The 27,070-nt window shown below is 45.1% G+C and overlaps 1 protein-coding gene across 1 annotated transcript in view; it reads right to left on the reverse strand.

Moving 5' to 3' along the window:
- Positions 1–21,578: 21,578 nt before the first annotated feature.
- SP4 (Sp4 transcription factor) overlaps positions 21,579–27,070 on the reverse strand; it is a 50,979-nt gene continuing 45,487 nt past the window's right edge. The window contains exon 6 of the mRNA XM_073333750.1: positions 21,579–26,025. Coding sequence (XP_073189851.1) covers positions 25,778–26,025 — 248 coding nt within the window. The 3' untranslated portion in view covers positions 21,579–25,777. The remainder of the gene's footprint in view (positions 26,026–27,070) is intronic.

Raw genomic sequence — 27,070 nt, forward strand, 5'->3', positions numbered from 1 at the left:
CGGGGGGTACGAGGTCTGGAGAGCCCCATGCGCCGAGCAAGTATCAGGGGATCCAGCCAGTCTCCCCAGTCGTAGTCCAGGAGGTCTCCGACTCCTGTGACTTCCGCCAGGACCAAACTCTGGCGCACCGAGCGGGACTCCGCCGCCTGCACACGGAGCTGGGGGTTGTGTAGCCACGTGCGCCAGGGTTTCCCTCACATTACAAAAAGGACAAGTGTCCAGAATGGGGGTAAACTGTGTCAAAAACACGCCCGTGCTCACAGCTCCGTGAAGGAGCCACCAACTGATGTCCCCGACGGGCCTTGGGACCAAGGTGGAATACAGGCTGGCCCACCGAGGTTGCTCACCCTCCAAAGGTGGCAGGAGATCCCGCCACTTTGTATCGGGGCGGGACACCAGGGTGTGGGCGTGAAGGGTGTGAAGCGTAAGTGTATATAAGTATTTCTGTGAAGCAATTTGAAAGCTAACCGGCTGCAGTTCGTGCAGCCGGCTTGCAGTGAAAGGGTGAGGGGTTTGTTGGGATCTACGGGGTGGGGGCCCAGTGGAAAGGTCTGGCGGGCCTGGGGTAAGGGATGGGCGGGGTGCGCCCTCGCACAAGGCTCGGCTAACATAAGCCCGAGCAGCGGGGGTCAAGGCGGCCTTCACCTCCTGAAGTACGCGCCGCGGGGTACGGAGGCTGGAGAGCCCCATGCGCCGAGCGAGCGTCAGGGGATCCAGCCAGTCTCTCCGGTCATAGTCCAGGAGGTCTCCGACCCTCGTGACTTCCACCAGGACCAAACTCTGGCGCACCGAGCGGGACTCCGCCGCCTGCACACGGAGCTGGGGGTTGTGTAGCAGGGGCTCCGCGAGGAGATCTGCTCCCACGGTGGCTGCCACAAACCTGGTCGTTGAAAACAGTTTCCAGGTCCGGAGGAGGTCCTGGTAGAAGACCGGAAGCCCGGAGAGGTCTCGCGGAAAACCTCTCGGACAGAGATAAAAGAGCTGCTGGTCGTATCGGAGCCCTTGGAAGCGGCGCAGGAAGGCGTGCGCCAGTATGCTCCACGTCGAACTACCTGCACTATAAAGGAGCCTCTGCAGGGCCTGGAGGCGGAAGACACTGACCTGAGTGTGCAGACACTTCAGGCCCTGGCCTCCTTCCTTCAGGGGTAGATGAAGAACCCCAACAGGGGCCCAGTGCTTTCCTGACCAAAAGAACTCTAGAATCGATGTCCGGAGGTTGGTCAGGAAACCCGGGGCCAGGCCCAGGGTGTTGAGCCGGTACCAGAGCGTGGACAGGACTAGTTGGTTAAGCACCAGTGCTCTCCCTCGGAGGGAGAGACATCAGAGTAGCCTCGTCCATTTCCGGAGCTGCTCTATCACCCCGCCTTCTAAATTTTGCCCGTTCTCCGGCGGAGAAGGGTGCTTGGCAGAAAGGTAAACGCCTAGGTAGAGCAGTGGACCCGCACTCCACCAGATGGTCTGAAGCGCGGGTGAGAGGGAGCTCACCCGCCACCAGTCCCCCACCGCCAAGCCAGAGCTCTTGACCCAGTTGACTCGGGCAGAGGAGGCTGCCGAATAGATGGCCTGGCAAGCCTCCACCCACGCCAAGTCGCCCGGGTCCTCGACCACGAGGAGCACGTCATTGGCGTACGCCGACAGGACCAGCCGCAGGTCCGGCTCCCGCAGCACCAACCCTGTCAGCCTCCTGTGGAGGAGACAGAGGAAAGGCTTGATCGCCAGAGCGTATAGCTAGCCCGAGAGGGGGCACCCCTGCCGCACTCCTCGCCCAAAGCTGACCGGTTCGGTCAGGGTCCAGTTGAGCCTAACCAGACACTCCGCAGAGGCGAACAGCACCCGGAGAAAACTCACAAACTGAGGTCCGAATCCAAACGCCTGCAGAGTGTTCAGGAGGTACCCATGGTCTACTCTATCAAACGCCTTCTCCTGATCGAGAGACAGGAGGGCGAACGACAGACCATCTTTACGCCCGAGCTCCAAAAGGTCTCGGACTAGAAAGAGGTTGTCAAAAATGCTGCGACCTGGGACAGTATAGGTCTGGTCTGGGTGGATCACGTCTGCCATCACGGACCCTAGCCGCAGCGAGATTGCTTTCGCTACGATTTTGTAGTCCGTGGTAAGGAGTGAGACGGGACGTAAATCGCAGAGGTCCCCCTTCTTTGGTAACAAGGCAAGCACCGCTTGTTTGCATGAAAGAGGGAAGACCCCGCCCTGCAAAGACTCAGCCCAGACAGTGGCTAGGTCTGGGCCAAGGGTGTCCCAGAACGCGTGGCAGAACTCCACGGTCAGCCCGTCCATGCCCGGAGATTTATTGGTGGGCATGCAACGGAGGGCTTCTGAGAACTCAGCCAGGGTGAGAGGCAGCTCTAGCCGGTCTTGGTCGCCCACGCTGACCGTGGGGAGTTCCTCCCAGAGCACCCTGCAAGCACCAGGATCGGTCGGATCCGGGGAGAAAAGGCTTGTGTAGAAGTCACGGGCCCTCCCACACATCTCCACCAGATCCGTGAGGGGGGCGCCATCTTCTGCTAGAAGGCAGGTGACATGTTTCTTGGCCCCCCTTGTTTTCTCCAGGGCATAGAAGAAATGGGAGCCGCGATCCATCTCCCGAAGGAGGCGGATGCAGGATCGAACAAAGGCACCTCGGGCCCGATGGTCCTTTAGGGCCCAGAGCTCCTCCCACTTCTCCCGGCACACTCCGCAGAGGAATGGGTCCTCGGGGCTGGCGGCCAGATGCCTCTCCATCTCTAAGACCTCCCATTCCAACTGCTCTATCGCTGCATTTCTCTGTTGGCTGGTGCCCCGGGTGTAGTCACAGCAGAAGAGCTTGGCGCGCACCTTCCCTAGTTCCCACCATCGCCGCGCCAAGGGAAAGGCACACCGCTGCTCTCGCCAGGCCAGCCAAAACTCCTGGAAGGACGTCACAAAGCCCTCATCCTCCAACAGGCTGTTGTTAAAGTGCCAATAGGCCAGCCCCGGCCTCTCTGCACGGAGGGAGGCTGTTATGGTGGCTAGATGATGGTCGGAAAATGGGGCCGGCCGAAAGTTGGAGGAGTGGGCCTGTGAAAGATGGAAACGGGATAAATAAATATGGTCCAAACGAGAGTGGTGTGACCGATGGGCCTCCCCCCGGACAAAGGTGAATGTGGAAGTGCCATCTGGGTGGTGATCACGCCAGACGTCTACTAGGGAGTGATGTTCGACTATTTCTCGGAGAATGTTCGCAGTGGCCGGGCTCAGCTTGGCCCCTGAGTGGTCCCATTCCTCGAGGGTGGTGTTAAAGTCCCCTCCCGGGACTAGGCACTCATGAGAATCTAGGGTGCCGAGGAAGTCGGACACCCGCTGATAGAATTGTGGCCGTTTCGGGCTCGTTGTTGGGGCATAGATGTTAACAAAGTTGACCACGAGCCCCTCCATACGGACTCGGAGATGCAGCAGGTGGCCCGGAACGGCCTCAGTGACCCCTAACACCTCAGGCCGTAGGTTGAGGGAGAACAGGGTCGCCACTCCAGCTTGCTGAATCGTGAAGTGGCTAAAGTAGACCCCATCCCCGCACTCCAGCCGCCAGCTGTCCTCGGCGGTCGGATCCGTATGGGTCTCCTGCAGGAAAACTACAGAGTACCCCCCTTCCCGAAGGTAAGAGAGCACCTGGGACCCGTGGAGAGCCATCCTACAGCCCCTGGTGTTCAAAGTTGCGATAATGAGAGGCGTCATGCGGAGGGCTGAGGGGGGGTTCCTTATTGGCGGGGGTGTTTGCAGCCCCCAGCGGGTCGCGCAGCAATCTGTGACCCATCCCGTAAGTGAGTAAATCATTACGGAAGCCGCGGGCCCGCCTGTAGGCCGCAGCACCGTGCCTTCCTTGCCCTCTACCCTCCTTTATAAGGACCCTTGTGGCCTGGAGGATTTGATCAAAGTCCCCCCATAGCTGGAGAGCCAGCTGTACCCTGTTGCAGGAGCCACGGATGTTTTCTAAAAACTTCCGCAATGCATTTCGCAGCTCATGGGGGGTGGGGTTGCAATTTCTGGGCTATTCCCTGGTGGGGCTCTTGATGCAGCCACGTGGTCCGCTGAGGCGGGCAGGTAGGGTGCAGACCACTGACGGGGCGTCTGACAGGCTAAAGTTATTAGGTCCATCTCACGCCTTGAGGTAGAAGGGGATGGCGGAGGGAAAATTGCAGCTCCTAATGGGTCGTGGCAGGAAAATGCAAAGGCTGCTCCCTGGGGGGAATCCGCAAAAAACGGAAAAGAAATAACCCCAGGGGCGGCAATAGCATTGCAGGAGGAGGTGGATTGGGCAGGGACAGGGGTGGGGGCGGGGGCAAAGGCAAGGCTCTGGGCTTCGGGAGGCAAGCAGCTGAAAGGTGGTGCCTCCTGAGCAGATTCGAGGGTTGAGGGGTGGAGGAGGGGGCTCCCAGCGATGCTTGGCACAGGCTCTGTGGTGGATTTGGCGGCCATGGCATCAGGTGGTGGACCATCTTCTGTAGGGTGCCCGCCCGGGAAGGCGGTTAGGGGGAGGGAGCATGGGGAAAGGGGGACTGGGGTGAGGTTGCCCAGATCGAGGCCAGCCGGCAGTAGATCATCCTCTCCCTGGGTGACCGGGGTCAAACCTAGGGCCTCTATCTCCTCATACATGGAGGAGAGGTCGTCTTCTGCTACACCGGGGGCCTCTCCTCTGGGGCCCGCCTCGACACTTTGGGGTTCACGTGGGGTTTGGGTGGTATCCGGGTAGAAAGGGCTTCCTCAGGGGTCTCGGAGGGGAGGGTCTCCCATGGAGGGGAGATTCTACCTTCCAATGCTCTTCTGTCTTCCCCTCCTGACACCGGCGGATGGATCTGATTTGTGGGCATAGCGGAAGGCTCAGTATCAGTGCCTCCCTTCCTGGTCTTCCGGGGGGCCTCCGCATCGGATGGGTGCAGCGGAGCTCGAGTCTTCCGCTTGCCTCGCTTCCCCTGGACTAGGGTCCAGCCCTCCATAGTGTCATCTGGGGGTTGGTTAGCAGGGGTCGTGTCAGGGGGCAGAGGCGATGGTTCAGGGGTTCGGGGGGGTAACGGTGAGGCAGCATGAGAGGCAGGGGGTTCTCCTTGGGGCGGGCCCTCTTCTATACCCGGTAATATCTTTGCTACACCCTCCTCCATAGGCTCTGCTGGATTGTTAATAGCAAGGGTGGGACTCCCTTGCTCGTCTGGGCGTTGCAGGGGAGGTGTCTCTTGAGCCTGGACGGGAGCAGCGGTGGATCGAGCAGGAGGAGAGGTGGTTTCAGGTGCCGGGCAGCCAGGGGCATCGGCAACGACGGAGCCGATGTCCTGCCGGGTCTCAGGGGTCTCGGGTGCCCCTCCCTGCTGGGTCAAAGGGCAGTCTCTTCGGACATGCCCCGCTGAGCGGCAGAGATAGCACCGGGCCTCTCCCGTGGAGTAAAAGACCCAATAGCGGGCTCCCTGGTAGGGGACTAGGAAGGACCCCTCGAGCTCCCTCTCCGTGACGCGCCGCCACCGGCGGTAGAAGCTGCACTTGCCGGCGGAACGAAAGGACGTGACGGAGGGTGGGGTCCTTGCAGCCCAACGGGAGAGGGCTGATGACAGAAACAAGTTTCCCCAGGGTGGAGAGAGCGGGTAACAGGGCGGCATTGGGTAGAAAGGGAGGGACGGAGGTGAGGACTAGGCGAACGCCCAGGTCCTCTAGCGGCTCCAGGGGGACAAACACCCCCACCACTGCCAGGCCCTTCTCCACCGCCTCCTGGGTGGCAGTCTCCGATGCTAAGAAGATGACAACCTTCCCGTACATTTTAGAGGCCGCCACAATAGTCGTGGGTCCTACCACCCTCGCCAACGTATGTCTCCACGTGGGGCGAGGCGGGCACCAGGAGGCAACGGACGCCATGCTTCCTGGTCATGGTGGGAAAGGGGCCCCGGCCGCTATTGATGGTAGCGGAGGCGGTGGGTGGGTGAGATGACGAGGCGGCAGGTGGGGGGGCTGCCACCACCCGGGCATACGTTCTGGGGGCCGGGGGAGGGACGCTCGCAGAGCTGGTGGAGGGGACAGCAGGGAGGGACGCCATGGTCGATGACGAGGCCACAGTGGTGGGGGCAGCCCCTGCCATGGAGGGCCTGGTGGTTTTAGCGGGACCCTTTCCTTTCTTCACATCCTGGCCTTTCCGGCCAACTGGGGGTGGTTCCTAGAATCTGGGGGGGCGGTGGACGTTGCAGCAGCAGTAGTCGCCCCAGTGCCTCCTGCTGCTGATGCCCCAGCGGGGGCGGTGGCAGATGTTTTGACAGCAGTGGGGGGGGAGGGCTTGGGGGTTGGGCAGGGGGGTAGGTGGGGGAGGGGCAACTGAGGTTGTTAGAGGGGCCTCACCCCTCTCATTCCCCGCCATTGTGAGCAGGGAGAGACGGGGAGATACCAAAAGGAGGAGGGGGAGGGGGAAGCAGATTAACCACTCCTCCCTGCTGGGCTGCAGGCGGGGGGGGGTGGTACCAAAGGGGTCGGACTGGACGGGGGAGGAAAACAGGAATTGGGGTCCGTAATAGGGGCAAACTGTGGGGTAAACAGTCCGGGGTGGAGGTGGGGGGGACGTGGACCCACCCGCGTTTATCCAAAGAGTCTTGTTTGGTCGGCTGTTGTGTCTGGTCCGAAACGGCAAAATTCAAAGCAAACAGCTGAATCCAAAGGCAGATGGCAAGTTGCCAGCAGGGATGGATGGCGGGGGGGCCGTGACGGCTGTATTAGTGTTGGAGGGGCAGCTCTGTGCTACACCCCCTGTGCCCCTACAAACGCAATTAGGACACAGTCAAACTCGCCCCACACGAAAGTATAGTTCAAAAATTACTCAGTCTTACGGCCCCCTCCACGATGGTTAGTAGCTTCCCTTGGTGATTTTTCCTGTCGGCTGTCTTCTCTTCCTGCTTTATAATGAGGCTTTCAGCAGGCCAAGAATGTTGCAGAGATAAGAAGATTCCTCTCGGCCATAAACATACAGCAAAACGGCTGGGTCTGGGGGCTTCCACTCCCCTCCTCCGGGGAGCGGGTCAGCAGTCCTCTCCCCCTCCTCCGGGGGTTTCAGCTAATGCAATAACAGTGTCCGAGGGCAGGCGTGGGGGGGGGGGGGGGGCTGGCAGCCGACCAGCACTCGAACGGCAGCAAAAAACAGCAAAAAAACCAAACCAAACCAAAACAAAAGTGTCTGGCCCGGTCGGGGGGGGGGGGGGGGGACTAAAGCAGGATTAAAAGTAAGAAAAATCCAGGCCAGGGGGCTTTAGGAGAGTAATAGAAGGCAGATATATTAGCCCCACGTTAAGTAGGTCCCTTTTCCCTGGGTAAGGTAACAGGGAAGGATCCAGAGCAATCAGGAACCTTCTGGAGACAATTAAGACAGGCTGATTAGAACACCTGCAGCCAATCAAGAAGCTGCTAGAATCAATTAAGGCAGGCTAATCCGGGCACCTGGGTTTTAAAAAGGAGCTCACTTCAGTTTGTGTGTGCATGTGAGGAGCTGGAAGCAAGATGTACTAGGAGCTGAGAGTGAGAATGCAGACTGTTGGAGGACTGAGGTGTACAAGCATTATCAGACACCAGGAGGAAGGTCCTGTGGTAAGGATAAAGAAGGTGTTGGGAGGAAGCCATGGGGAAGTAGCCCAGGGAGTTGTAGCTGTTGCACAGCTGTTCCAGGAGGCACTCTAGACAGCTGCATTGCACAGGGCCCTGGGCTGGAACCTGGAGTAGAGGGCGGACCTGGGTTCCCCCCAAACCTCCCAACTCCTGGTCAGACACAGGAGTCATCGATGTGGACTGTGAATTCAGAAAAACGGCCAAGCTGAGGGCTGCCATGAAGCTCCAAGGCGACCAAATCCACCAATAAGCGCAAGACCCACCAAGGTAGAGCAGGAACTTTGTCACACCTTACTTATTTTTAATGTTTAAGCAGAGGTGGAGGGTTGCATAAGAGGGGGGCATTCCTGAAGGAGGGAGCAGAAGTGCAGCTGATTACTGAAAAGACTTAATCCATTAGCAACCGCATATGAACCCATGTCTATTAGGTCAGCAGCTAACCATAAAACTCTTCTCTGTTGTAGAATAAAATCTGACCAAAAATTGTAGCTCCTCAGAGAGACTGTATGAGTGCATGGTGCATCAAGCCCATCCAAAACTCTATCAAATTTATATGCACACTGCCCACCATGCATACTTGCACATAGCCCAACAAATTTATGTACACGATGCATAAAATTTAGCTGTCAGCAACTATCAGATATTACAAATAACACCTACAAATGATCCTAAATTAAAATTGTTCTAAAAACTACACACTGATCCAGATATACTGAGAATATACACCCAATCAAATTTTGTTTTGTAAAAGACAATGCTTTTTAAAATATATCAGCCAACAATGAAAGGTCAGACAATCACAGACAAATTTCAGTCAGAACCCACTTTCAAAGACTTCCTATTAATTTTTATAAAGATAAACCAAACAAAGCTACATAGAAAAATGGAGGTTAATTACATGTGACTGGAGGTTCTTCAAGATGTGTGGTCTCGATATGTATTCCACACATGGGTACACATACACTCCATGCACCAGAGACCAGAGATTTCCTACAAGTAGTGTCTATTGGTCAGAACCTGTGCAGTTGCTCTCCTTGTCCTCCATACAGAGGATATAAGGGGTGGTGTCGACCAATGCCTCTCCTTACCACAAATCAGATGCGGTCCAAAACAGAGGGGAAGGCCAGCAGGTAGTAGAATAGTAGGCACCACCATCTCGAAGAACCTCCTGTTCAGGTAAGTAACCTCCATTTCTTCTTCAAGTGCCAGTCCCTGTATGCATTCCACACATGGGTGATTGGTAAGCGGTATACATAGAGGAGGACGTGTGTGTATGAGGATGCAGTTGGTATAGGTGTCTGTAAAACTGTTGTCTGAACAGCTGTATCTGCAGAAGAGGCCTGAACTAAAGCATAATGTTTTGTGACAGTTTGGATGGCGCTCCAGGTAGCTGCCCTACAAATGTCCAGCATAGGTACTTCTCAAAGAGATGTTGTTGAGGTTGCTTGTGCTCTAGTAGAATGGGCCCTAACCCTGTCCAAAGGAGCAATGAGAGCCAACTAATAACAAAGAATGATGCAGCCTGAGACCTACTTAGGGAGTCTCTGAGCAGATAATACTTTTCCTCATGGTTGATCTACTATAGCAACAAACACCCACCGTGATTTCCTAATTGGTTTTGTTCTTTGCAGAGAGAATGCTAAAGTCCATCTGACATTGAAAGAGTGAAGTTTCCTCTCCTCTCCTCAAAAAGTTATGATTTGCTGAATATGATTATCCTATTTTATGCATGTATCATTTTTGTATCTGAAGTTATGAATTTTGACTATGGATCTGTATTTCAAATGGGCTTACTCTGGAAAACACTCACAGCCAGCCTTTCCGGTACAACAATGAAAAAGCCAAACAGTGCTAATGGATCATCAACAAAGACAATGAGCTGTGGAATAGCTTAGCCTTCCTGTGGACATTTCAGTCAGCCTGTAAGTAATAGCTGCTATGACTCTGCAAGGGTATGTGACCAGACCACATGGCGCTGTCTCCATTTTGGGTACCTTTATTTTTCCACAAACTGGGCTGGGAACTGGTTTTGGAACAAAAGGTTCCCTCCATATGCTAAAGCTACATCATCAGTTGTTTTTCACTCCCCCATAACTCAACACCTGAGAGAAACTCCGAAAGAAAAAGACTTGCAATGGGGGAAGGGATCCAAAACTGCAAAGCAAATGCACCTTGTCCCTTAAGACTCTGCAAGCCTGCAGCCAGGCTGAGAATTTGCTAACTCATATCCTATCTTTCTAACGTCTTAGGCTTAATTTGCATTTTTGTTTATGTATTAAGTAATCTGCTTTGATCTGTTTGCTCTCACTTATAATCATTTAAGATCTGTCTTTTGTACAGTAGTTAATAAACTTGTTTTATATTTTAACCTAAACCAGTGTGCCTTTAAGTGAAGTGTCTGTGGAAAATATCAGCTTGGTTACCATGAGAGTGCATGTTCCTCCCCACATTGAGGGAGGGGCAGACATATTAATGAGTTTACACTGTACAGCTCCCTGTGCAGTGCAAGATGATATAATTTTGGGTTTATTCTTGTGGGGGAAGGGGGGCCTGTGGAGCTGAGAAACTGGCTGGGTCTGCTGTTTGCACTTAGGTAGCCCAGTCTGGGTGAGTGGTGCCACCTGTTGTCGTGTTGGGTGATAACAGGGCCTGGGTGAGTCTGGCTGTGTCCCCAACCCAGCTGTGTGTTTTAGAGAGGTTCAGCAGTTCCCACAGCTCCCAGACTGCACCCCAGGGGTAACAACCCATCACACCTTTTCCTTATGAAATATAGTGTACGGTGGGTCAGCCAGAAGAGCTCCTAGTTCATTCACCTTCAGGCTGATGTGATGGTGACTAGGAAGGCGACTTTCATGGGGAGGCACTACACACATGGCCAACAATTCAAAGGGTAGTATGATAAGTACTGAGAATACAAGATTGAGGTCCCACTGCAGTGTAGGTTTCACCACCAATGGTAAAGTACTAATGAGACCTTTCAGGAATCTAACTGTTGTTGGCTGAGTAAAAATAAAGTAGCCTTCTACTGGAGGATGGAAGGCACCGATTCCTGCTAGATGGACCCTAGCTAACTAATGGAAAGCCCTGACAGCTTCAGGGACAGGTGATAGTCTAAAGTAGCAGGGATGTCCACTGATTCTGGGAATAACAAGTTCTGCTACATCCAGTTAGAAAAACTACTCCATTTAGCTAAACAGAATTTTCTGGAGTCTTTTCTTTTTTGAGTGAGAACGGATTAAATTCCCTTTGAACCTGAATGCTCTGTGTTCTGATATGTGTCCAAATACCAGGCCATGAGGTGTAGATGGAGACTAAACTCAGCTAACAGGTTAACCTCCTATCTAAAGTAGTTAATCTCACTCCCAAAGTCCACTGCAGTATTTCAACCAAGGTTGGCTGAGATCCTGTTTTCATGAATGTAAATACACTGCCCGTTTACTTCCCAATAGAAGTGTTATCTTTGCCTTCTACTTACACTCTCCGAAGCTCACTGTCTATACTCACACAGGATAACCATCTACATCTTATTTTTCCTGTGTGCTACTTCCCTGTTGACTTCACATCTCTCTGTTGACTTTGTATGTAAATAGTATCCATTGTATTAGCGTACAATGCTTAATTTACATTCTGATAGAGCCAAGTGAAGAGACATCTCATTTGACATAAAAATCAGTTTTTTTCACTTCTGCTGGTGACTCATATCTTTATATAGACTTTAAGAACATATTTTCAGTATATACACATAACATTACATAGCATTTGTACTTACATTTCACGACATTAATGACCTGTGACACCCTCGCTTTTAAGACCTCACATGATATTCTTTGATGAACAAGAATGTACATACCAGAATCAGGATGTTATCCTGTAACTCCTTAGCCAGTTAGCATTAAAGAGTTCTTGGATCACAGTTGACATAACCTTTGTCATGACAAATCTTCTGCAGAACCTGTGGTAGCAGTGGGATGGGAGGAAAGGCACAACTCAGTTGATCTGTCCAGGATAACAGGAGGACATCATCCACTGAGGGGGAGGTCTGCTCATATACCTGCCTGTGATGTTTTCAGGGTTGATGTATAAATGCTTAGGGAATGGGGGGCGGGGTGTCATCCTGGAGTCCTTTAATAAGTGTAACTACTCATCAGTCTTTTTGCTGAAGAGATTGGACTCATCAAAGGGCTAGTCCTCAATGGTATTCTGGAATTCCTTGGGGAACACTGAAAAATGAAGCCATGATTCATGTCATGTGACTAGGGCTATAGCTATAGCTCTATCTGCTGGGTTTATTGCTGCTTCGAGTGAAGTCTTAGCCCATCATCAATGAAGGCTTGGAATTGGGCCCTCTACTCTCGGGGAAGTTTGTCCTTGTACTCTACAAATTTACAGTAATTAGTGAAATATTTTGCTAACAGAGCTTGGTACTTCACAATTCTGAACTGAAGGCCGATCAATGAAAATATCTTCCTCCCAAGAAGATCAAAACATTTGGATCCCTCGTCTGTGGGGGCTACAGTCTGGTTCTCTCAGTGGCTGCCTGCACCACTAAGGAGTTGGGCATGGGTGAGTAACCAGAAACTTTACCTCTTTAGCTAGTACAAAATATTGCCTGTGAGAGCATTTCAGGGTGTGGGACAGGATGATGGGGTATGGCATACTCCCCACTCTGAACGCTAGGGTACAGACCTGCATGAAAAACCTCCTAAGCTTCTCTTTACCGGCTTAGGTCAAAACTTCCCCAAGGTACAATATATGCCACCCTTTGTCCTTGGATTGGCCGCTACCACCACCAAACTAATACTGGTTACTGGGGAAGAGCTGTTTGGAAACGTCTTTCCCCAAAAAATACTTCCCAAAACCTTGCACCCCACTTCCTGGACAAGGTTTGGTAAAATGCCTCACCAATTTGCCTAGGTGACTACAGACCCAGACCCTTGGATCTTAAGAACAATGAACAATCCTCCCAACACTTGCACCCCCCCTTTCCTGGGAAATGTTGGATAAAAAGCCTCACCAATTTGCATAGGTGACCACAGACCCAAACCCTTGGATCTGAGAACAATGAAAAAGCATTCAGTTTTCTTACAAGAAGACTTTTAATAGAAATAGAAGTAAAGAAATCACCTCTGTAAAATCAGGATGGTAAATACCTTACAGGGTAATTAGATTCAAAACATAGAGAATCCCTCTAGGCAAAAACTTAAGTTACAAAAAAGATAGACAGAAATAGTTATTCTATTCAGCACAATTCTTTTCTCAGCCATTTAAAGAAATCATAATCTAACATGTACCTAGCTAGATTACTTACTAAAAGTTCTAAGACTCCATTCCTGGTCTATCCCCAGCAAAGACAGCATATAGACAGACAGAGACCCTTTGTTTCTCTCCCTCCTCCCAGCTTTTGAAAGTATCTTGTCTCCTCATTGGTCATTTTGGTCAGGTGCCAGCGAGGTTACCTTTAGCTTCTTAACCCTTTACAGGTGAGAGGAGCTTTCCCCTGGCCAGGAGGGATTTCAAAGGGGTTTACCCTTCCCTTTATATTTATGACAGTTCCATTATGGCCTCATTGACTAGGATGGTCATTCTAGGATCAGAGGTTTGTAAGACAAGCAGGATCCTATGCTATGTGTTATGGACCTTCTTTAGTAGGATCTGGAGTTCAGTCACCACCCTCTGCCTCAGCTCTGGGTACTGTCTGTGATCAAATGAGGATGGTGATAATGGGGAGTAACTGCATCATCAGGGGAGGGAGATGACATACCCACTGGAACCGCCAGCACTGTTGGATCTAGCTCTGTTGATCTTCCTTTGCATGCTCCAACAGAGCCAGTTGGTGTCGGCTACAAGGAGAGGGTCGTGATTCGTGCACAGATACGGGTTGCCTAGCATAGAGAGGCCATGAACTCCACTTTGGCAAGTATAAAGGGTTGACCGGTTGCGGAGGGCCCCAAGGCACTGGGTACTGTTGGTCTCTTGGGTAGTCATATCTGTTAGGACAGCTCAAGATATCCTGGAGCCTCCGAATGGGCTGGCTTCTCTGTGAGGTGAAGGTTCAACTAGAACATCAGACTTGGATGATGAGATGGTGGGTTCACGTTCTACCAGAGGTGCTGATGGTACTAGTGGATATCTGCTCCGACTTGTGGAAGTGATGGGGACAATTTCTTTCCCCTCAGGGTGGCTTCTTCTTATGGTATAGAGATGTCCCTGAGGAGGACTGGACCCATAAACAGAGGAGGAGGGTAGGGTATAAAGAGAAATATCCTCCAGAGAGGTAAAGGTTTCAGTACATCCCAGAGTGCAAGGGGCCCAAAAACTGGTGTCTATGGATCCAGTACCTTTAGGGCAGTGCTGGGCAACCTGAGGCCTGTCAGGGTAATCTGCTGGCAGGCCACGAGACAGTTTGTTTACACGGATCATCTGCAGGCATGGCTGCCCGCAGTTCCCAGTGGCCACGGTTCGCCACTCCTGGCCAATGGGAACTGTGGGAATCCGTGTGAGCCGCAGGGATGTGCTGGTTGCTGCTTCCCGCAGCTCCCATTGGCCGGGAAGGGCAAACCGCGACCACTGGGAGCTGCGGGTGGCTGTGCCTGCGGACGGTCAAGGTAAACAAACTGTCTCGCAGCCCGCCAGAGGATTATCCTGACAGGACACAGATTGCCCACCACTGCTCTACTGGCATGGTTGTTGGCACATCCTTCTTGGAGCAGGATGGTACTATTGAAGAGGAGTCCAGTGTGGAGCTCCCAGTTGGCACTGGTAGATGCCTAGCCTTTGGCCTATAAGCTGGAGCCACTTCTGGTACTAATGGATCCAATCCTTTCTCCTTCAAGCCTTATCGTCTTGGTCAGGTTTATGTGGACCTAAATCTTCAGGACCCCCACGTGAGGACTCACCAGACCTGGATGGAGTTCAAAGGAGGGAAGGAATGGGAGATGCTGCACTTGGCAGTGAGGGATTGGAGGGTAGCAAAGGCAGCACTGGTTTTTATTGCTGACGGAGAAGGAATGGGGGCAGAAGACACAGTTGTTAAACCCTGGAACTCTGGGCATAGTCCTTCTTTTGAGGAGAAAGTGGGGGTCCCTGAGGTGAGGAAGAAACTGGTCTATACTAACTATAAACTAGAAAAACACTAAAAACAGTAAAATACCAACAACTATTTACAATATGCATTTACAGACAAGAAGACTATGAAGCAGCTTTGGAAGTAGAGGATTCTGACTCAGGATGTGCAACAGCAGAGACATCAGTCTGCATGCACCTTGCCTTATACCTTCAGTATATAGCACAAAGAGAATAATTGTGTAAATGCAGACCAACAGACGTACCTGCTCAAAATCTCTGGTCTCAGATGCATGTGGAATATACTCAGAAACCAGCACCTGAAGAGCTCAGAAAAACTTCACAGCAACAGAGCACCAACTTTTAGAAAATCTATGCCCCATTTTAAAATGTAACCCTAACTATGCTACCAAGTGCCTCCATAATACATGGGAATGGACTGCTGTCCCCATCCATCTCAAACGGCCTACTCAGATAAAGAACTGGCTTAAAGAGAAATCCTTGGGAAGTGTTATTTCCTATGGGCAGCCTACTCAAGGGACTACCTTTGGAGTAGGTTTTAGCGTGGGACACAAATTTAGCAGAGCACAGTGCCAGGGGATGAGAGCCTGAGAGTGGGGAGGTGGACTTGGTATTCTTTTCCTGAAGGGGGGAGCTAGAGCCTCATTACCTATACAAACTGGGCTGTTTCACAGGGTGAACTTTTCTGCTAACTGGCCATTTTAAGTGAGCTTTTCAGACATTTTGAAATCCTATTGGGGCTGGCAGGCTGCACTGCTGCCTTGTGTAAATCATGGTTAAGAGTAGTTCAGGCCAGGCTGCAGTGGAGGGGAGCAGACTCAAGAGAAAGAAAATGACAGCTCTTGAAATATTACTCAAGCTGGTGCGACCTTGCAGACTGCCAAAATTACATGGTACCCAGGGGTCTCAATTTGGTCCCAAAGGGGATCCCTTCTACGGGAAATTCAAAGGCTACCACATCAATCAGGAGAAGATGATGAGTGAAGTGTTCTAAGTTAGAGAAGAAACAGCTGTTGTACTCATTATTGGAGGCAATTAACTGAGACTGTGGTTCAGTGTTAGTGACTATTCAGAAAAGAAAGTATATTCACAAGCTAACCTCGAAACCTGATAATTATGGAACATGTCTTCAACATTAACATCTATGCAAGGCAGTGAGGCGTACAAGTTCCTTGATCCAGAGTCATTTGTGGATGGGTATTTTTTAATCTGGTTAAAAACAATACAAAACACCTCAGTAATGCCAATGGAGTTATTTAAGAAAGCAATTCCATTTGAGCAATAAGAACTATCTTATGGATGTTCTTAGATATCACAGTCACTTAAAGCCCTCTATGAGCAGGCTGGGAAGCCTGGACTTCAGTGTTTCTGGAAGACAGACATGCTTTTCCAATTACTTTAGAACTCTGGGGAAAAAAATGAAAATCGTCACAACACTTCTCATGATGGCAAATCATTTCCATTGTGTCACAGACATATGGAACCACATCCTCAGCTGTGTTAATGGACCACCTGAAGGGTGGCTTTAGACCACCTTTACATCCCTTGATTGTGGGGCCAATTCAGCTCAATTTAGAGCAATCCTTACAGTGTATGGGACAGCCGGTCTGCTTTAAGTTGTATCCTGCAGCAATGGCCCCCCAAGGAGCTATTTCAGCAGCCAAGAATAGCTATAGCTTAGCAGTGCTCTAGACCAAGGGTTCTCACAACACATTTTTTGGTGGCCTCAGAGTGCAGCCACCAACTCTTATTGGTGGCCGCTCTGACAATTTTTCCTAAAACACTTAATTAACTTGGGGGGGGGGGAAGAAGAGGGGAAATATGCACATATACCTGTCCAAAACATTGTAATTTATTTCTGTAGAGGTTTGTTTTGCAGCCTCAATAATAATAATGTACAGTTGTCGCTATTCTTTACTGGACCTAAACAGAATAGAAATACAAATAAGGTGCTTTGCACATTCATGCCTTTGTTGTTATTTCTATTGCTTTTTAGTTGCCTGTTTTTTTAAGACTTGCTAGCTTGTAAGTCTCTCCTGCTGTGAAAAGTAATTCTATGTTTATTAATATCACTTTTCACAGCAGACTTACTAGCTAGCTGAGAGGCTGTGAAAATTGATATTAACAAACATACAAGTATCAATTTTAACAGCAGACTTATTCAGCCCTGGTAAGACAGGGAACAAATTGAGCCCTGGATGGGGAGGTGGATAGGGAGATAGTGGGGGCCAGTGGTGAAGGGGGAATGGATGGGGAGGCTGGGTAGGCAGGGGAGGCCAGGGGCAATGCGGGGGGGGGGGGGGGTAAGCCAAGGGCTGGCACCCATGGCTGGGGTCCAGTGCTGGAGCCTGAAGCCCCATGACCAGAGCCTGCTGCCCACCACTCCAAGGCTGAAGGCTGAGCCTCACCACTCCCAGGAAGGTGGGGAACTCACTGGCTGCCAATCATCTGGAATTTGTGGTCCCAGAGAGGGGTAGGGTCCAACTTTTGCTGGTGGCCCTGGGGCAACGGCCACAGCTTGCCCCCCTCCCGCCCCAGTTACTGCCTAGGAGGCTGTGGCCACAAGAAAAGCCCCTGGTGGCTGCATTTGAGAAACGCTGCTCTAGACACATCTCATTTTCCTCAGAAAACTCCTAACATACCCCTCTTTCCTGAGACAACAGGGGTGGGGCAAAATGATATAGGGCCTACTATGCCACCTGAGGATTCCCCTTAATCTAACGGAATTCCTAGGTTTGTTAGAAGGTGCAAAGTAGCTGGGGTGTGGGAGGGAGGGTACAGAGCTGATCCATGCTCATTACAGAAAAATTCTAATACTGTATTTTGCCACTTAACTAGATATAAAATGTTATGTTACTAGCCTACCTGCAAGGTATCTATTTCACAAAAGTATATCAATGTATATACTGTATGTACAATACATTATTTTTATTTTATTGTATCTAAGCTTGTCTAAGAAATTCTATTTGGAATTACATTTTACATTTGACAAAAAGTAGATGATACAAAGGCCACATTTTAAGGCACATACATAAAGGGGACAGAATGAAAGTTTGAATATTTATCCTTAGTCTCCTAATTGGTTAAGTTTTGTGTTACATTTTCTGAAACTGCACTACAGTGACGGATGCAAAATGGAGGATTTCTCTCTTCTCAACAATTTAAGAAACAATTTAAAACATTCAGCAGCAGTAAACGGCTAAAAACAAGAATCCCTGTGCCCCTGTAAAATGTCATTTTAAAAATATTTTGTAATATAGACTTAGTAATAGGTTACATGAAACTATAGATTTTAATTCAAATTCTGTTAGACTTTGGCTACAGTTGAAAGCTTTGTTTAATATTAGTTATCATTCTACTCAAATAGAAGTTAATGAGACTTGAAATTAAACACATCTCATCAAACATATAGATACAATGAAGCTCATAGATTCTAGGTCTGTATTGGAGGAGAAGGATGGTTGTCTAAAATCAAGACTAGGACTCAGGAATTTAGATTCTGTTCCCATGCAGGGTGGATAAAAAACAATGATTTCTTTAAAAAAACACACACAAAAACAGATTTTTTAAATTTAAATAGATCTTTTTGATAAAATGCTTTTTGAGAAAAAAAACTATCTAAAGATAGTTTTAATTAAGATCCATGATGAGATATCTTTGAGCTATAATATAATAGGGATTATAAATTTTAATTCTACACTATGAGAATATATTCATTTAATGTTTAAGAAAAGTTTTAGAAATTAGTTCCAATAATTCATGAATTAGGGACCCAATTTTATGGGGTTCCAGGAGCTTCTGTATAGATTAGTTAGGTAAATCTCTCTATCTACCCAACGGGACTCAGTGCTCAGTCTAGAAGATACCATCAGAGATGCCTAGTTTTGAAGTTCTCAAACTGTGGATTTGTGTCTCCAGAGATAACATGCTTGTTAACAGCAAAAATGTTTTAAAATAAACCAACCAACCAACATATAGAGGTGAGACAAACAGACCTCAACCCTATTGTCCCTCTGCAAATTTGTGTACAGAGTCAATCCCTTACCTCTCTCTAAAAGTGCAAAGTTTCAAAAAGTTCAATGAGTAGAAGATTGTTGGGGGTTGAATAGACCTGGACAAGGAGAAGAAGTCTGGAGATAAATGTGAGAATGGAGGGACAAGCAGTAGAAACAAAAGTGAAACTGTTTGAGCAGCATATTCCAGAAGTCTTGAGGTCTTTCTGAGTGTAGCCTTCATTGATTTGAGATCTACCATATCATTTTCTCACGAGAAGGGAAAACCTATAATGGCAGCAGGCCGTAAAAGAGACCCAGTTTCGGAATATTTTAATGAAGTTCCTCTACCTCTGGGTAAGACAAGCATGTGTGCAAAATGCAAACAGTGCAACAAAGAAATGCAAGGCCTGGTTGCCCAAATGAAAAAACATCATGAGAGTGTTCCTTCTCAGGAGGAAACTGCGTTAAAGATGATGAAAGGAACATGTCTGAACATCCAGGATCTTCAGGTTGGTAAACTTTTTTATTTCATACTTTTTTTCTTAAGGACTGCCTATCTTCCTTCTGGACTATTCTTGTTTGAGCAAAACATATACTTGTTACTCTATGGTACTATCATTTTAGATGCAGTTGTGATAAAAAATAAATAACTGAAATAGACAGATCTCCCTTTTACAATTTCGCCTTTAAAGTAATACTGAAGTGTCAGTGAATGCAATGAGTAACACTAAATGAGCAGTATGGTAATAATAATTAAATACTGCATTGACTTATTTTGTTTAGGAGAATCCATCTTCAACATACAGGATTTTGAAGACTATCCACCTTCAAGATTACCATCATTTTCTATAGTTTCAGAGTTATCTGCCAATGATAGTGTTTCAGTCCCATCACGTATGTCACATAGCCTGTAGTAAAAAGAAAAAAAAATCTCTATCATCCAGAAACAATCACAGATAAGTTTGTGATAAGAACCAGCAGATTACAAAAAGAGGTAATTTATGAAAAAATTGCCCGGTTTGTTTATGCAACAAACTCTCCCTATGATTGAGAACCCACACTTCATTAAAATGGTTCAGTCATTAACACCAGGATACAGTCTACCCAACAGATCAGATGTTGCAGGCAAATTGCTGGATAAAGCGTATGAAAGAGAAATTGAGCAGTGTGCAAAAGGTATAGAGGGTGAAATTGTTAACTTGAGTCTTGATGCGTGGAGCAATGTCCACAATGATCCTGTTGTATGTGCTTGTGTGACAACAGAAAAAGGGAATGTCTTCCTTACAGAAACAATTGATACATCAGGAAATGCACACACAGTAGAATACTTACAAGAAGTAGCAGTAAAAGCTATAACAAACTGTGGGAAAAAAAATAAAATGTCTAGTATGCAGCTTGGTCACAGACAATGCTGCAAATGTATCCAAGATGAGAAGAAATTTAGAAGAGAGGCCCAAGCTAATAACATACAGTTGCAGTGCTCATTTGATGCACCTCCTAGCCAAAGATATCAGTGTTCCAGAAATAAAGGCTAATGTTGTTGAAATTGCAAAATACTTCCGTAACAACCACTTTGCAGCAGCTGCTCTGAAAAAAGTGGGAGGAACCAAGCTAACTCTCCCACAAGACGTGTGATGGAACCCAATAGTGGACTGTTTTGAGCACTATATCAAGAACTGGCCTAATCTGATGACAGTTTGTGAACAAAATTGTGAAAAAATAGATGGCACTGTCACAGTCAAAGTTCTCAACACTGGGTTTAAGAGAAACGTTGAACATATGCTGAGTGATCCTGAAGCCTATTTCTGTAGCCTTGAACAAAATGCAGGGAAATAGCTGTTTTATTGCTGACACTATTGAAATCTGGAAGGAACTGACTGAGATCTTAAAAAGAGAAATATGCGTTGACAGAGTTAAATTACAAGCATTAAAACAACGAATGGGACAAGCACTATCTCCAGCTCATTTTCTTGAAAATATTCTCAATACTCGGTATCAGGGTCAAACCTTAACTGAAGACGACGAGTTGGCTATGACATGGACGTCCAGCAATCATCCTTCCATAATGCCAACTATAATAAACTTCAGAGCTAAAGGTGAACCATTCAAGAAATATATGTTTGCTGATGTTTTAAAGAAAGTCACACCAATGAACTGGTGGAAGTCACTTAAGCACTTGGATTCAGAGACTGTTGAAGTGATAATCTCACTTTTAACAGCAGTAGCTTCTTCTGCCAGTGTAGAAAGATTATTTTCTTCCTTTGGACTAATTCATTCCAAATTGAGAAATCGTTTGGGACCTGAAAAAGCAGGAAAGCTTTTGTTTTCTTTTCCAGATTTTGAACAAACAGGAAAATGAAGGTGAAGACAACTGAGTTAGCTGCAGAAGCCAATATTTTAAGTTTCTTATGTTGATCTGGCTGACATAGTCTATTTAATTTTTGTTTTTTGTTTCATTTAATTTAACTATTTTAGTTAAAAACAATTTTAACAAAAACAAACCTGATTTTAAAAAACTTGAATGTTTAACTAAGTTCAAAAACTCATATGCTTATTTTGTAAAAATATTGTGTTTGCTGTTGAAGAAAAAAATCCAGAATACGTTACGTTGTTGTTTTAGTTAAATAAAACAATTTAAAGTCTGTCTGGTGATGTTCTCCTCCTAATACATCATGGCAAGAAAATCATCCAAATATTAATGATTAACCTGTTGAATTAGAGATAGTTGACCTCACAATGACTTCATAAATATCTGCTTCAATTACCTTTGGTAAATGAAATAACCAAGCAATCATATCATTTTCTGATATAGCTGTAAAACTAGTCTGAAAGGTTTTCAAAATAAATCACTTAAAAATGTATAGTGTGTACCTTCTAAAAATGAAACCTACATCTTTCTCTGAGTTGTGAAGAATATGTATTAAGGTTCTAACAACCAACAAGAATGCACTTTTATGTAGAAATCCATGATTAAATCAAGTCTTCCTGACTAGTGATTTAAATCATGATTTAAATCAAATTGATTTAAATCAAATCCACCATGTTCCCATCTATGCCAGATTTTGTGTGAAACACAGAGCAATCAATTTCCTTGTACCTGTTTCTTCTTCGGTAAAGGGGGCATAATACTATGTATGTCCATCACATGAATTCTGGGAGGTTTCATTATAAAATGCTTTAAGTTTTGTGGGAAGAAGGCATTACAAAAGTGCAAAATATTGTTACTTTGTTTTCCAGCAGCACAAATCCATCTATATCACTGAAACAAAGTAAAATCCAGCATAATTTTTTGAGTACTCAAGTGAGTACCTTCATCCTTTTTATGGATAAAACTTTTGTTTTATTCATTTCTAATCTGAAACACAATTAAGACATTTTGGTTTTATCATCTGTTGTCTCTTTAAAAAATTGCAATTCTCAAATTTTTTTTCTTCGTTTCTTCTATTTCTCATCTTAGTTAAATTTTTCCTTCAGTCATCTCTTGTAATGTTCTTTAATAAAAATGAATGTGTTCAGGCATAACTATAACTTCCGTTCCCAATAGCTGAACAAGCATGACAAAATTCACACTGAGCTGGAATCTGCTTTTTTAATTCCCTGCTGGGAGTCTGCCAGTTGGGGAACGCAGACCAGCAAGTACAGGTCTTAATTACATGAATCCAGAGGCTGCTGCCAATGCTTCTCCATTGAGAAGCATTTGCTTTCTACGGTTCTTCTTGATGAGCCGATCATTCAAACATAATTTATTACTGCTTCATATTATAAGTAATTAAATGAAGAAACACTTTTCACTCAAGGGAATTTTAATAGGTTACTTGCAAAATTGTTATTGCAGGCAACAACTTGTACATAATTTTAGTTCTAAATCTACCAAAAAAAAAATCAGCAATATAAAAAATGTCAAATTATGCCTTAGAGGCTTTGCTGGCAGAATTCAGTTCTAAATTCTAGAGTGTGGGAAATCTGGTTTTATTTCTCTCTCTCTCTCTCTTTTTTTTTTTTTTTTTTCCATTTTTCTATTTTTTAGAAAACAATTTACAAGTGAAATATTACTACAAAACTTTTTTATAAGGAATTTTTGCAAAACATTTACATTTTTTACCATCAACTATTTCTCTGTTTCAAAATCATTTATGTAGATTTAATACCCTATGCTGCACATCAATTTATGCGGGATGACAATTCAGTGACATGCATTAAAAAACACCACAAGGCATTAAAATGAAGACTTAAATACAAATATTGTTGCAATAAAACAGTTATAAAATTGAAAAATAGGACCTAAACATCATGCTTACCTAAGTTTGACAAATTAACTTTTTCTCCTAAATTACACACTTTTATTACTGCTCTCGTGAAAGAGTGTGATAAATAATGACTTAACACCAATTTCTAATGTAATCGGCAACACATACACAAAACTAACCAAAGAATGTATATTGTAAGAAAAAAAACTATTCTAACACTGGAGTTCTACCATGATAAATACACTTTGCACTGATAATTACAATAAAGCAAAATTTTATAACAGTGGCAAAGGGAATGAACAGTGAAATGCCATTAAACAAGATACTACTGCACATCTGTGTCCTATTACTTACAACAGCTATATCCCACTGAGTCAAATAAAGGACATTGAAATTTACGATCCTTCTAAGACAGAAAAGTGGACTCAGAATGGTATGCAGAACAGACTGTCAAAACGTTTCTAATTCCAGCTGTAAAATGTGCACCTGCTAACATAAGTGAATGTACTTTAGATACTATGAAGCCAATCCAAGGATTTAGATTTTGATACATTTGTAATAGGGACTCATTGTAGATTAAAAATGACTTCAGTTTCTTAACTGCATACATAAAGTATGCATGAAAAAATATGAAATGGCTGTGCAGAATGCTTATAGCTTCAGTTTATAAAAACTGTTAACTTCTAAGAAACATGATTATAACATTAGGAAAGTTTTTCTTTGCATAAAGAAATGTATAGCACTGATTGTGAAGCATAATGATAAAATATATATTTGATGTTTCAGTTCTTATATAACAAAATTAACAATTAGCACTACCTAATGTTCATTTGTATTAAATGTAGTAATCTAATTGATTCTGATGTTTTAAATCCAGATACATCAGCTGAGAGTACTTTAAATAAAATATACAAAAGAATGTACAAAACCCAACTAAAATTTAAAGACTTTGTTACAAGTCTACAAAAGCTTTAAGAAACTTGAAATCTATAACCACAGTGTAAAATTATTTTTCCTTTAATCTCAAAGCTTTTAATGTAAACTGAAAGTATAAAAGACCTTCAGCTTTATATTTCGCTACAAAGGGCTGGCCTAAAGTGTACACAGTGTAAACAATGATTGGTATTTCTTTCTTCAAAAATACATGAAACATCACAAGATTGATAAAGCATTCATATGAGAAGTATGTTTTCTGAGGGAATGCACAAGGTATCTGTTATGTGTCTCATACAAACATTTCCCAAATAAACTGTTCATCTTTAACCAGCAGGAAAAAGAGTAATCCTTCTTGCACTGTACTCCCTTTTTTAATCACAAAAATATTTTGATGTATAAATTTAAAAAAATGGACTGTCATGAGATACCAAATGGCTAAATTTGTAAAACATTCCATTTATGCCTATGGAAAATAATTCAAAATCCTGAGTGTGAAATATTTGGCCATCTTTCCTCCATGTATGCACTGGAGTTTTTACATAAAAAATGCTTAGTTGTTTTATTTCTCCAACAATTATGTTCTATTAAGTTAACAGATATTGGAAATATAATCAAACCTTTTTAATCAATTGCTATATGATAATCAATTGCTTTATTCCTTTTTTGCCCCAGTTTCTCTTGTGGCTGGAGGCTCAAAATTATTGATCATATAAGAAAATGGGTGGTGGATATTCCTTACCAGCCTATGCACTTACAGTTGGAAAGAAAATACGATGATTAATCTTTAGAGGGAGAGAAAGAAAAAATACATTAATTTACAATTACCTTTTTAGTTGTTAAAATGTCATAATTTGTCCTTTTCTTTGGCTGTTTAGTCAAAGTATAAAGAATTCTTCACCTTCACCATAATATAATAATAATTTATATTTACAGAACAGAACTGGAGAATGAGTTACAACACTCATTAAACAATTCAGGTGTCCAATTAACGTCCAAGTATTCCCATAAAATTTCAATATTCATAAGTATGAGTTTTGTGACTCTAGTTAACAAATGGATTCCTGATGCCTTACAATGTAATGAACTGGAATATCAAAACTTAAACACACAAGTTGCCATATTTTATTATTATCCTACATAAAGATATTAATTCTGTAAAATCTTATGTTAATATATTTCTGTAGTTTAATTTTTTTCTAACGTATACATTAAATCTAAATATCTTTTAACTCTCCAAAGAAAGAGAGAAATCTGAGTTCAGTGATTGTCATTTATACACACTACTATAATGTAGTGGTCAAAATTATCTGAGCTGCACCTCAGATCTGCTTTGCAGCATGTATATTCAACTGTTATTTGAATAATTTCTAAACTTGAGAAAAGACGGCCAAAATCAATTTATATATTCCACAGAACTGAGCAAAGAAATAATTACCACTCAATTCTTATGCATTTTTGTTGTGCACCATGGGAAAAGAAGTTCCCATGAAAATATTACAGATTCAGATTATAAACAAAGTACCTCCAAATGACAACACTCCTAACCAAGATCCACCCTGTCATATTGAAATTGTCTGATTTTACAAACACAACAACACACAAATGCTAAAAGAGAGGGGATATTTTCATTTAAAACAATTATATAATATAGAGCCACATAACTAAAAAAGTACAGTATGGAAGCAGTATTCCCCCAACTGTTTATCCAGTATGTCAATTTGCGCTGTTTGTATTTTTGAAAATTTGTCTTGTTGCACCAGTGTACACTTCTCATGCTGACCCTCCAACTTGGAATACTTACAGAAGTCAAGACTGAAAACATGATTTCCTGCTCTGTAATCCACTTTACCAGCCCACTTCCATATCATGAAAGGTATGTAAACTTAAGTGCAGCACTAGGTGTCTGTATAAATGATCCTTTCAGAATTCTTCCATGTTTGTTGAAACATTAGGGGTTGCTGGGTTTGAATCTTGAGAAATGGCTGCAACTGTGACAATTCTTGGAGAGCCAAGAACCTCAGTAACTGAAGAGTCCAGTTCTCCTGAAGTAACAATAGCAAGGGCTGTTCCACCACCTTTCTTGTTCTGATGAGTTTTGACATGTTTGGAGAGATGGTCACTCCGCATAAACCTCTTAGAACATTCGGGGCACTCAAATCTTTTTTCACCTAATTTAAAACAAAAACAAACAAAAATGTCAGTGACATAGATATTTAAAGGTATTTAACTTCTTTCATTCATTCAAACAAGCCTTCCCCCCCACCCCGCACTCAAAAACATTTTAAGTGTTTGGATGTATCTAAAGTTGCAAAATAGATACAAGCTTATCTTCTCTAATGTCTGATTTGCAGACCCATTGAATAAACTACATTTTCCTTTTAAAATGCTTTCAACAGATAAACTTGCAGCCTGTATTTCCTCTGTTGTAATTATTCAGTGCAGGGTCTGAATTTTATTCTTATTCTTCTCAGTAAGAATTCTCTTTCATAAACTTAGAACCTAGCAATGGATAGAAGAACAACATGATTAAAATACTTAATAAGAACTGAGAGGGGACCCAGGTAGCTTCCATACTCCAAGGATCTGTCCCCTGAGGATCGAGGAAAGCCATCCCTCTGAAGAGATTCAGGGATTCCACTAGAGTGTTGGATGGCCAGTTAGGATGATGCTGGCCTGCAGATCATCTTTGCATGGGGTCTTCCGAGCCAGATGTTGGTGAAGTAAGGGATGATGTGTTTCCTGGGCCATCAGACCAGTTATGTGATGACTGACATGATACCTAGCATCTAGAATATTCATTAGATGGACGAATATGTCTTGCCAACCTTAGCTCCTAAGAAAACTTACCAATCCTGTCCTTGGAAGAGTAGACTAGAACCTGAGACATGTTGAAGACTCTTTCGAGGTGGATCAAATTAAAAAAGGGGACTAATTCATTCTTCTTGAGCTAAGAAACAATTCCATGAGAGTAAGTAGCTCCACTGATTACTAAACAACCCTACAAGACTAATGGCTGGCGTACACAGGGGGTTTGACTCTGCAGTGAGTTAACGTGCAATATACAAGTCACACTAATAGTGTGCACACAGGACACCTGTGCCCTCTTTCTATCTGCACTATTGTGTACACATGGCGGGGACTTGCTGCATACTAAGCACGTGGCATTCTCAGAGGGTATCCCATGGTCCTTTGCTTCACTGCTGAGCACTGTGC

Source organism: Lepidochelys kempii, chromosome 2 (genome assembly GCF_965140265.1).
Source record: "Lepidochelys kempii isolate rLepKem1 chromosome 2, rLepKem1.hap2, whole genome shotgun sequence".
Lineage (NCBI taxonomy): Eukaryota > Metazoa > Chordata > Testudines > Cheloniidae > Lepidochelys > Lepidochelys kempii.